At 37.7% G+C, this 13,001-nt stretch overlaps 3 protein-coding genes across 3 annotated transcripts in view; all 3 read right to left on the bottom strand.

The window, feature by feature from the left end:
* The window catches only part of LOC309474954 (uncharacterized protein), a gene marked incomplete at both ends in the record, with an annotated part of 214,867 nt that overhangs the window by 68,022 nt on the left and 133,844 nt on the right, over nt 1-13,001 (bottom strand). The window lies entirely within an intron of this gene.
* The window catches only part of LOC309476021 (uncharacterized protein), a 159,225-nt gene that overhangs the window by 33,169 nt on the left and 113,055 nt on the right, over nt 1-13,001 (bottom strand). Inside the window, exon 4 of the mRNA XM_082139114.1 lies at nt 3,550-3,602. Coding sequence (XP_081995240.1) covers nt 3,550-3,602 — 53 coding nt within the window. The remainder of the gene's footprint in view (nt 1-3,549; nt 3,603-13,001) is intronic.
* On the bottom strand, nt 651-3,542 carry LOC309474888 (uncharacterized protein; the record flags this gene model as incomplete). The annotated part of the gene is made up of 2 exons (XM_082137507.1): nt 3,300-3,542; nt 651-976 (listed from the first exon to the last, which is right to left on the bottom strand). Exons 1-2 carry the CDS (start codon nt 3,535-3,537, stop codon nt 651-653), a joined length of 564 nt encoding a protein of 187 aa, XP_081993633.1. The 5' UTR covers nt 3,538-3,542.

Below are 13,001 nucleotides of genomic sequence, written 5' to 3' on the forward strand. Positions count from 1 at the left end.
AAGCAAACTGCTAGTTTTCATTTACCTTAAAGAATTGTTATGTTCTAAAAATTTAAATAAATCATGTGAAAGAATGTCACTCTTTTCTTTGAAGAAAACATTACTTTGTATGAAGTCACTGAAATTGTTCAAACTGTAAAGATGAAAAGTTAGTATTTTCTGTATTGGTGTTTGATGCTAGTGTTTTTCCTCTCAGTGTGTTCTGAGTGACAGTGTGTGTTATCTCAGTGAGGGTTGTGTGTAGTGTGTTTCCTCTCAGTGTGTTCTGAGTGACAGTGTGTGTTATCTCAGTGAGGGTTGTGTATAGTGTGTTTCCTCTCAGTGTGTTCTGAGTGACAGTGTGTGTTATCTCAGTGAGGGTTGTGTATAGTGTGTTTCCTCTCAGTGTGTTCTGAGTGACAGTGTGTGTTATCTCAGTGAGGGTTGTGTATAGTGTTTGGCTGCACTGAGCCTGTTTTGAGCCATGTGTTAGTTGTGTTGCTTGGAGTGAGTTTTGCAGGTGATGTGAACTGTTTAGCTCAGGTGACTGTTGGTAGTGCAGACTGTAGTTAGAGTTTTGCACATGTAGCTCCAGTTGTGCTCACTGTCGTTTAGCAATCGAAAAAAACTGTAATAAAATAAGAATATTTGATGGACAAGACTAATGATCTCTACTCACCATAGACAGAAACATTGAATACTTTTGATGAGAATCTTCCTGTAATCATCAGTAGTTTATAATCTCCTTCATGTTCAGTTGTGGTGTTTGTGATGGTCAGAGATCCAGTTTGATTGTCCAGCTTCAGTCTGTCTCTGAATCTCCCATCAAGAACATCATCATATACAGTGATTCTGTCGAACTCTTTATTGATTTCAGCTATTAAAGTGTTTTCATCTCCAAACCTCCACTGAATCACATCATCATCCTTCATTTCAGTAAGATTAGAGTTTAGAGAGACTGAATCTCCCTTCTTCACTGACACTGACTTCACTTCATCTGTCAAACACACAGAGAACAAACAGAAACAGGGTTTGCAAAAAATAATACAATAGGAGCCAAATTGAGCTTTGAGTTGTTTTCATGTTTCTTTCTTGTGAATGTGTGTGTGTGTGTGTGTGTGTGTGTGTGTGTGTGTGTGTGTGTGTGTGTGTGTGTGTGTGTGTGTGTGTGTGTGTGTGTGTGTGTGTGTGTGTGTGTGTGTGTGTGTGTGTGTGTGTGTGTGTGTGTGTGTACAGTATATATATGGTCACAGGTCTGTCTACCGCCACCTAAAGGACGGTTGGGAGGCTGAAGGAGGAGCCGAAGGGGAAAGGCCTTAAAGGGGTGGTTGATTGTGATTTCACTTTTTTCATTTTAAATGGTGTGTAATGTTGCTGTTGATGCATGAACAGTATCTGCAAAGTTGCTGCGCTGAAAGTTCAACGTAAGCAGAGATATCGTCTTTTAAAAATCAGGAAGTTTAATGCCTACAAAAACGACTCGAATGGGACTACAACGAGATACTTCCCGGGTTTTATACGTAACTAACCCATGCAAAAAAGGGGGCATGGCCATATTTCTGTGGCTTTGTCGAAGAGGAAGAGTTATAGTGGAGAGCTGTAGCCATGCCGTCGAAAGTGTGTTATTTTCACCCCAGCTGCCAGGTCTTCTGTGTTCGGGCTTCATACGGACGCTGTAGTTCGTCAACAATGGCTAAAATTTATGTTTGATTATGTTCCTGAAAATTTCAATCGTAATAGCTCATGTGCTGCGCATTTTACGGAAGACAGCTTCCAGAATCTCCACGAATTCAATGCCGGATTCAACAAGAAACTGTTACTAAAACATGAAGCAGTTCCAACTTTAAAACCAGAGGCAGCAGTTGTTGGGCCATAACCTGTAAGTAAGACTTAATAATGTTTGCATGTATAATTTCAGACGTAATGTTTTAGTTTTATCAAGGACGTAAACAAATGCCAGCGCTGGCTTTAGTAGCCACTTACACGTACAAACGCGTACAAACATTTTGGACCTGAATTTGTAATTATGTACTAATTTTGTAAATGTATTTTCCATGTATATTTTATGACGTAATTTTTCGATTTGATCAAGAACGTAAACCAATGCCAACGCTGTTTGTTTATAGCCAGTTAGTTCGATGCTATTTTGTGTGTATAAGACAAACGTGTATAATGTAATCGTCGCAACAGCCAACTTCAGCTGCTGAAGTTAAAACAATAACTTTAAAAAACGGTATTACTCAGTCATTTATTCAGTTATATTAAATGTTTAATCAGGAGAAAACCGTATCTCAAAAGCTAACAAGCAGCAGTAGCATTTTCAAGTAACAGCGTATCGAAATTCTTATATAATAATAGTAGATTAGAATAGAATAATAATAATAAAAAAATTAGTACCATTCAGAAACGTTTTGTAAGAGCCGTGTTTGCTGAGGTTGCTTGACTCTCTTCATTGCCGCTTTCTGGGTCTGATTCTGGCTCAAACTGATACGGCAGTATTGACACCATTATTTACATTTGACCGGAGCACATGCAACTTTCGCCCATAAAGGTAATGGGCGTGAAGTTTCCGGACAACATGCACTACGCAGTTTAGCCAATTACAACACACCGGCCCAACTAACCAATCTGAGCCCATTGCCTGTTTCTGAGGGAGTGGTTTCATAGAATCAGGAAGTCAACCGGTCGTTCAAATGACAGAGGAGAAAGTGTCTTACAATAAAGGTGAAATTTATGAAAAATAAGACTTAAAAAAAAAAAAAAAAACACTAAGACATGTTATATTGCACCCCATAAACACAATCATGCAAAGAAAAAAAGCAGTAAACCACCCCTTTAAAGACAGGAAGCCACAGTCTCTGGGGTGGCGGAGAGGGCAAACAGTCTTGAGACCGTATGGTGTGTGTGTGTGTGTGTGTCACGTGTGTGCTGTATTGGTTCCATGATGTGACAAGCCGTTTGCTACCATATAAGAAACTGCTTTAGTTTAATTGTTTGTTTTATTTACCTCAAGTTTTTTGTAACATTCTCAATAACAATAAATGTTCATTGGACCGACTGGATCAACTTCTACTCCTCATCTTTACAACTGCACGCATCAAGCTATATCCAGCTCAGCACACACTGGCAAATAGGGAACAAAGATCCGACTGGAAAAAGCTACTACAAATACTGTTAAATCACTTTATAGTGGTTTACTAATCGAATAGTTAAAATTGACATTAAAAATAAACAATATAAAATAACAAAAACAAAGTTGCGTATGAATTCATTTAAAAAACATTTAATTAAAAAACATGTGTAAACATTTTCGAACTCACCAATGACAAAGAGAATGAATCTCTTTCTCTCCCTGTTGATCAGTAGTTGATAATCTCCAGCATGTTCAGTTGTGGTGTTTGTGATGGTCAGAGATCCAGTTTGATTGTCCAGCTTCAGTCTGTCTCTGAATCTCCCATCAAGAACATCATCATATACAGTGATTCTGTCAAACCGTTTATTGATTTCTGCTATTACAGTGTGTCCAATCCTCCACTGAATCACATCATCATCCTTCATTTCAGTAAAATTAGAGTTTAGAGAGACTGAATCTCCCTCCATCACTGACACTGACTTCACTTCATCTGTCAAACACACAGAGAACAAACAGAAACAGGGTTTGCAAAGATTAATACTGTTAAATCACTTTATAGTGGTTTACTAATTTTAATAGTTTAAAATTTACATTAAAAATAAACAATATAAAATAACAAAACCAAAATTGTGTATGAATTCATTTAAAATTTTTATTAAAAAAAGGTTCAAACGTTTTTTAACTCACCAAAGACAATGAGCCAGAACCTCTTGATCTCACTGTTGATCTGTAGTTCATAATCTCCATCATGTTCAGTTGTGGTGTTTGTGATGGTCAGAGATCCAGTTTGATTGTCCAGCTTCAGTCTGTCTCTGAATCTCCCATCAAGAACATCATCATATACAGTGATTCTGTCGGCCGTTACATTGATTTCAGCTATTAAAGTGTTTTTATATCCAAACCTCCACTGAATCACATCATCATCCTTCATTTCAGTAAGAGGAGAGTTTAGAGTGGCTGAATCTCCCTCCATCACTGACTTCGGGACTGAATCACCACACACACACACGCACACACACACACACACACACACGTAATGATTTATAAAAGTAAATAGTCTGACTTTTTTTTTTAAATGAATATCATCATTAAACACCAAAAGCAAAATGGAGTTTGAATTATTAATTGTGTCTTTGTGCTGATAAAAAAATACAAAAACAAACAAGTGAAACAAATATGTAACTCACCAAAGACCATGACAATTAATCTTTTGATCTCACTGTTGATCTTTAGATGATAAACTCCATCATGTTCAGTTGTGATGTTTGTGATGGTCAGAGATCCAGTTTGATTGTCCAGCTTCAGTCTGTCTCTGAATCTCCCATCAAGAACATCATCATATACAGTGATTCTGTCGGCCCGTTTATTGATGTCAGCTATTACAGTGTTTTCATCTCCAAACCTCCACTGAATCACATCATCATCCTTCATTTCAGTAAGAGGAGAGTTTAGAGAGACTGATTCTCTCTCCTTCACTGACGCAACAAACACTCCTGAAGAAAAGAGTTTTTCACAGATTAAAGCTTTAAAATCACTTGTGTAAGGAACCTGTGCTTTGTCATGTCTTTTATTATGAAAATTGTCAGTTCATGTTCTGTTCATGGTCTTTGTAGTTTTGTTCTGGGTAATTAGACTCAGGTGTCCAGTGTTATCTAATTAGTCCTGTTATTTAACCATGGTGTTCTTTTCTTACCTGTACGGATTATTGTTTGAATGTTAGTTTGTTCTAATATTCGTGTGAATGTGCCCTTCATGGTTCATTGCTATGGTGAAGCTCTACGCTCTATGTCATGTGTTCTACGCTCAAGCCATGAATTACTGTTTTGAGACATTAAACATACTTTTTATCATCATCTAGATCCTGACTTTGACTGAGTTCTTGGCGCATGTTACAACTTGATGTTGGTTTGAAGCTTCACTAAAATACTTTTAATCATGTAAATGTGAAGTGATTAATATTCTGCAGCAGTTCAAAGACAAAAGATGAGGAATGAAAATGAGAAATGGTTGAACAGCTTTATATAATCAATAACTGCATTAAAAGGAGTGGCTTTAATCTCCTTTCTGACTAATTAAACCAGTAATTTATCACATCAGAATAAGGTTGCCAACTTTCTGAAATGGAAATAAGGAGAAGGAGAAGGAGGAGGAGGAGGAGGGAGGAGGGAGGAGGGAGGAGGAGGAGGAGGAGGGAGGAGGAGGAGGGAGGAGGAGGAGGAGGAGGAGGAGGGAGGAGGAGGAGGAGGAGGAGGAGGAGGAGGAGGGGGGGGGGCTATAATGTATGAATCTAATTTCATACATTATAGCATATTATAATACAACTTATTAGGCCTATATATTTATAGAATAGCAAAGTAGGCCTAATCAATATACAAGACTGAACCACATAGATGTGAAATATAAAGGCTATCATGATCATTTGTTTAGTTTATAATACGTTTTATTTTTAACTTAAACAAATACAACATATAACATTCACAACTCATCGGCTTAGACTGCATTTGAAGAAAAATAAACACAACACAACTCATTTGTACATTTCCCGCTGTTGTCACTTGTCATCATCGTTGCTACGTTACGTGACTCACAATGACTGAAACGACCAATTAAAAGGGCATTCTCTGATGATGTTCCTAGATGTTAAAAACGCTACGCTGATCATAGACAAACAGGGGGAGAAATTAGTATCTACCGCACCGTCGGGTTTTTTTCTTACCATAGCCTACAAATGTGTTCGTTCATAGTCTGACATAGGCTATATTAGAAGCTGTGTCTGTCATGGATTTGCACTGAATTGATTCTCAAAAATACGGAACAAGACTTTTATGTGTCAAATACGGGACTATTCCGTATTATATGGAACGGTTGGCAACCCTACATCAGAACAGAAACAACAGAAACAGAAAAACATATTTAAAACTCACCATCCAGACGCCACAAACACAAACAGAGCAAAACTAATTTGAGAAACATTTTCTTCATCGATTCACTGAAAAGCCCACGATAGTAACTCTTAATGTCTGAAACACTCAGATTGCTCTGAAAGACTGAACTGAGATATTTATCTAGTTGTGTGTGAATCCTCCCCCAACCTCAGTCAGTTTCCGCTCACACATCCGTCTCCTTTAACATCACGAAAATCAACAAGCTTTTGCTGATCTTACATTTTCAAATGAATTCTGGCCCTGAATGAAAACTAATAGCAGAAGAGTGAAATATTGGATTAGATATCTGTATCTACTGGTGTGTTATTTAGTGCTGTGAGCTGTCAATCATATTTGACCTCTGACCTGTGACTCTTATTTGACTGTTGATGGATTCACTTTATTTCAGTGTAAAGATGTTTTGTGTGGAGTGGAATGACTCAAAAGCTCTAAATCACATGTATAATGTTTGTCTGTGTTGTTACTACAAAATTCATGAGTGAACATTAAGGCGAGACACGGCAGGCAAAAACACCGGGGTTTTTTTTTACTGGTCAATTTTGAGATTTTTGGATATTTGTCTTCAATAACATGTCTTCTTTCAGACTTGTGGTGAAAAAAAGTTCGAAATACACATTTAGGTCTTTATTTTACTACACTTTGTCTGTTCCTACTGTTTTGTCTGTCTCTTTGTCTGTCGTCTGTAGATTTCTCATAAATTCAACAAAAGTTGGCGTTCTTAATCAACATGCCGCTCCGTGATCGCTGTCTGCTCCCTGTCATCACATGCACCGCTGGAAAGCTCTCTCTCTCCTGTACAATGCTGTCGGATCCAAATATGGCCATTTCCTTTTTATCAGCAACCAATCATGAAAGTAAAAGGGCTGAATGCGCAATCTCATTGGCTGATGATAAATCTTTAAAGCCTGTTTTCTCAAAATGACTTTTCTCTCATTCTCCAAGTCCGAAATCTCCACTTCAGTAGCATCTATATACACCAAACTTTCCAGTCTTGTACCTAGTTATATTATGAAGACATTTACAGAGGGATTTGTAAATATTTTATTCCTAGCCTGATTTATATAACATTTTATTCCAAAAAAACATGGCGAAAATAATTTAAGGCTATTGACAGTATTTTCTGATTTACAGGATAACAAAAGTATATATCCATAAATCCCTCTGTAATTTTTTTCCCATCTAATATGTGAACACAATGAAAAAATACATTTTAACCTTGCTTTATCCAATTCTCAGATTTAGTTTTTTTAAATATATGCAAATTAGCACATATTTAATTAGATATTGCCTAATTTGCATATTTAAACATTAACCCTTGTGCATTGTTCAAATTCACTACCATTTCGTTATGTTCGTGGCTGAAAACAGCCACTACTTTAAACTGCTGTAAAAATGTATCAGATAAATATTTTTTTCAATATTTTTTGCATAAATCTATTAATCAACCTCAGTCCTGATCAAAACTACTAAATGTTTAAAAAAAAGCAGGATTTTAACTCTTTAATTGCCAAATTCCTAAATGATGTCACTGATTTAAAAAAAAACAAAAAAAAAACCACAAAATGACTTATTTTCAATATAAAATGTGAATGTGGACTGGATTTTTTTTTTACCTTTTATCACAGTCTTGGACATGTCAAAGATTAGAAACAACATTAGTTTTGATGTATTGTTAGTTTTTGTGCAGCATCAGATTTGAACTTTTTCTCCCTCATTTACTGTTCGTGGCGGTTTTTGCCCCATTGACTCCCATTATAACCACATTTTTTAATTGCAAAGCCATAACAACATAAAATCATGCATTTTTGATTGTTGGTGGTTTTCCCTGTTGGAAAGAGGTAAAATTTGTCATTTTTACTGTTGATAACCAGGTGGCACCATTAATCCTTTAGATAGGCCTGTGCAAAAAAAAAAGCTTAGTTTCTGGCTTTTACATGGAGTTATATGGAGTATAATAGCATATTTTTGTGTGTGTGTGTGTGTGTGTGTGTGTGTGTGTGTGTGTGTGTGTGTGTGTGTGTGTGTGTGTGTGTGTGTGTGTGTGTGTGTGTGTGTGTGTGTGTGTGTGTGTGTGTGTGTGTGTGTGTGTGTGTGTGAGTGAGAGAATATGAGAACTCACCTTGATACGTCTGAGAAAATCAAAATATGCACCTCAGCTCTCAGAACTACATGGAGTAAACAAAAACAAAGTAAGTGTATTTATGCATCTGCTGCCTTTTGATGGTGAGAAATGCAGACTAAACAAAGCAAGTGGATTTAAACACTTGCATGCAAGCCTGCTGGTCCTGCAACATGAGAAAGGGCTTGACTTGTAGTGAAGTTTTAGAGATGATTATGCAGCCTGACCCCTCCAGCGAGCTGCAGGATGTATCGTCTTCTCCCTCTGACACCACAGACTCAGGAGAGTCAGATCCTGATTTGGATGTGGCACCCTCATCATCCTCTCTAGCTTCCACTGAAGGCGAGGAAGATTCAGAGGATCCTGGATCTGGGTGGATTGGGAGAAACGACGAAGTGTGGTTTTCCACCAACGCAGAGACAACTTTCTTCAGCCTGTCAACTCCCGTGACTCCAGGGCCGACGCGCTATGCCATCGCAAGGGTCCAGAACATGGATTCTGTGTTCAATCTGTTTTTCAATGCATCAAAACCAATGTTGTTTCTAATCTTTGACATGTCCAAGACTGTGATAAAAGCTAAAAAAAAATCCAGTCCACATTCACATTTTATATTGAAAATAAGTCATTTTGTGTGTGTTTTTTTCCCAAATCGGTGACATCATATATGCATTTGGCAATTAAAGAGTTAAAATCCTGATTTTTTTTTAAACATTTAGTAGTTTTGAGCAGGACTGAGGTTGATTAATAGATTTATGAAAAAAAAAATATATATATATAGGCCTATAGATTTATCTGATCAATTTTTACAGCAGTTTAAAGTAGTGGCTGTTTTCAGCCACGAACATAACGAAAGGGTAGTGAATTTGCCCACAGTGTACTGTTGAGTTTTTGAAAAATTTCAAAGCATTTTCCCAAAATATGTGTCAAAATAAGATTAGTCACCACAAATCATTCCATTTGCTGAAACACGGAGAAAGTTATGGCCAAATTAAGACTCAAAAATACCCCGTAGTAGATGAAAACATCCCCAACAGCACATAAGGGTTAAATTACAGAAAACTTGTAATACATTTTTTTCTCATCTTAATGTAGGTAATCAACTGGGAAAGTTTCATTGTGATATCTGCTAGTTAAAAAATGTACCCTATTCACCTGTAGTGTCTCGCCTTAAAGCGACACTATGTAACTTTTCAACCTTCATAATATATTTCCAAGACCCTTGTGATGGTACATCGACTTACAATAGGTTGAATGACACGTCTGCCATAGCCTGACAGGGTCTGTATCGCTTTTACTGGCACTATGTAACTTCGGTGTTCGGGTAGTAACAAGAGCACAAAAAGAACTACAAAATTCGACTGCTTTACGGCATACGTCACTTCCCCCACCACTTCCTCAAATTTGGACGTGAGAGGCCAACCAGCGTTTGTTTTCGGCTTTCGTGCGTATGTTTTTGTCATGGGGGTTGTTTACACCTGGCCACTTCATGCATTTTCTCAGATCGGATAGCTATCCGATCGTGAAAAGTCCAGGTTTAAATGCCCTCCGAAACGCATTTGAGACGGATTTGAATCCGATCCCTCAAACCACTTCAGGAGGAGATCTGAGACGCATTCCAGACGAAACTGGACAAGTGTAAATGCATATGGTTGTTGAAACCACATATGTAAATTGTACTCCTCCCAAAAATGCAAAAAAATAAATAAAAATAAACGTGTGAGAGCGTTGTATAGGCTATATGTTATATCCAGATATGACGACGCGCTGGAACACGTATCACCGCAGATGAGAAGCTGAGCATCTATTCATCAAGCCAACGTGCAAACTATCGCAAATCAAAGTGAAAGTAAGTCGCAGACGCTTAACACACAATCTTCATCATTAAAAGTAAAGAAACGAAATGATCTTACCAGGGCTGTTACTGCTCTCTCTTATTGCGGTCTTTGATTTTGAAATTTTAGCTGATGATCTATAAAATGCAGCTCATATCTCGGTGACGTGCACTCCATTAAATCTGCATATAGCGCGAGAATTGAAGATCGAATTTAAATCCGTTTCGCAAAAATACATTTATGTGACCAGGTGTAAATGGAATCGTTTTGATAAATCAGATAGCTATGCCTCACGAACTAGTTTGCCAGCTGAACTCAGGTGTTGTGAGGTGTATTTATCACGTTGATTCCTGCGATTATCATGAGAACAGCTTTCAATATCTCACATAATTATCAGGACATAAATAAGCCTAACGTAGAGGTTGTAAATAGTGTAAACGAGCACAATTTGCAAACTATTATGATAAATTGCAATAATCATGTCTAATGACATCATAACGGCCAATGTTATGAAATAATGCGATGTACATTTAACTTAATTGATGTTATCTGGCATTTTGTAATGTTTACATTCCAATAAAAACAACACAAATTAAATGATACAGTAGGCTTAGACTATAGACTATTTACTTGTGATTTAGCTGCAATCATGTAAAAATGTTATAATATAATTTACGACAGTGCAAGTATTCCACAGCGACTCTAGGGGTCGCTGTTTGACAAAAACACAATTTCTACTTAGTGTGGCTTTAATGCAAACATACAGTAACCTGTAAATGTAGAGAAAGTTTTGGTCTTTGGAAAATTTTATGAGAAAAACTCGAGTTCATAATCAGATATTTTGATTGCAGACTTTGGTATTTTGGTGAATCTGAGCCAAATAACTCTTATAAAACTCTAGTTGAAACACATGTGCTTAGCTAAGTGCTAAAGCATGCTATTATCAGCATAAAACAGGAAGTTGTTGTAACTCAAGCATACAATGTCCAATCTCCCCCTCACTTCACACGTTTAATAAATGCCCTGGCCTGAAGACACATACATGCCTAAATGTAGTTATAGACATAGCGCCACCAACTGGCCAGTGCTAACTGAAGCATCACATTGAAATTCTCGCCTAACAGCTTCTGTCAACATAAAGTCCGCCTTCTGGCCCCTATTTTCACACAGATCTTCAACAGATCACTAGAGCTGTATGAAGTTTCTTCCTGCTTCAAACGCTCCACCATCATTCCCGTCCCAAAGAAACCCCAAATCACTGGACTGTGACGAGTCTGCCTACAGACTGGAGGTTGAACAGCTGGCGTCCGGTGCAGTTTTAACAACCTTGAGCTTGATGGAGCGCCACGTCCAGGACGAGGGGCAGCTCTGTCCTCAGGCGGGGGGTAGCTCTCTGTCTGCGGGGTAGAGGTGGGCAGATCGATCCTTGAGTATCGATATATCGATACTGACGTGGTATCGAAAAGGATCGATCCTCACATAAAAATATCGATCCAAATGTGTGTTTTTTTTTAACCAGTAATTTTTATTAATTTAGCACGCAATTCAGTGCGTAAAATAAGCTTCTAAGTGGAAAAATAAGCGAATGTTAGCGGATAATTGTGTAGGCTAGAACTTTTTCTCCTAGTCATCTGGATACAAGGCGAAACCAATCAATCACAGAGCGTTCGATGCTGGTGCTTCGCTGAGCTCACAGGACCAGTGCGTTTGGGAAACAAAGCCTTGCTTAGATGACAGAGAAACAATCGGGTTTTTTTTTTTTTATAAACAAAGCAAAAGTGTATATAACGGTTCAAAATGTTGACGTCAGTAAGATTTTTGTAATAAAATTAATATTTTTATTCAACAAGGATCAATGCATTCAATTGATCAAAAGTGACAGTCAAGGGTTTTTCACTGTTAAAAAAAAACTACTTCATAAATGCTGTTCTTTCAACTTTGTTCATCAAATAATTCTGCATCATGGTTTCCACAAAAAATATGAAACTGTTTTCAACATTGATAATAATAAGAAATGTTTCCTGAGCTGTAAATCAGCATATTAAAATGAATTATCATCATGACTGGAGTAATGATGCCGAAAGTTCAGCTTTGATCACTTGAATAAATTACAGTTTAGTATGACATAGAAAACAGATAGCCTATGTTAAATTGTAATATTACAGTTTTTACTGTATTTTTGATCAAATAAATGCAGAAGAGAATAAAAAATCTTACAGACCCCAAACTTTTAAACAGTAGGCTAGTGTACAATAGTACTTTTACTATAATTAGGGTAGTTTTGTAAAAGTCACTGACTAATAATTACAGGCGAGTTGAGAGCACAAATCACAAAATATTTAGTAGTCATGAAAACGTATTCAGATTTAGCATATTAATGATGCATTCACCTCATAAATCATGACACACTGCTCTAGCACAGGAAAGTGCATAAGTTCAAGTGCATGCTTTTAAAACGAAAAAGTATTGGTATCGGTATCGATATCGGCGATACTGACCCTGTATTTACTTGGTATCGGATCGATACCGAAATTTGGAGTATCGCCCACCTCTACTGCGGGGGACTCGCACGATTTCTCCGCGGTCGATGGTGGTGATTCGGGCTCTGGGTCTGGTTGTGTTCTGGATCGGGGAAGGACGCTCTCCAGACACCGGATGATGGCTTCTTTCTAGTTCTGACTGGTGGTGTCTGGGAGGTCGACGGGATGATGGTAATTTACCCTGATCCAGAACAGTGAGTCCAGGGTCTCATCGTCGTAGGGGCTGGTGATGGCGAGATAAAAAAAAAAATTAAGGAAAAAGACAAAAAAATCTGTGCTCTCAAGAGCCACAGCAGCAAATCGAGCTGCATAATCCATATCTTGATTTGGTCTTCTGTCACTGGTGTGTGCAGGCAGTCGAAGACAATGTCTTTGTTCCAGACAAAGTTTAGTAGTAAATCCCAAAAGGCAGACAGACAGACAGACAGACAGACAGATAGTGCAGACTGACAG

Source organism: Leuciscus leuciscus (genome assembly GCF_965113295.1).
Source record: "Leuciscus leuciscus genome assembly, chromosome: 15".
NCBI lineage: Eukaryota > Metazoa > Chordata > Actinopteri > Cypriniformes > Leuciscidae > Leuciscus > Leuciscus leuciscus.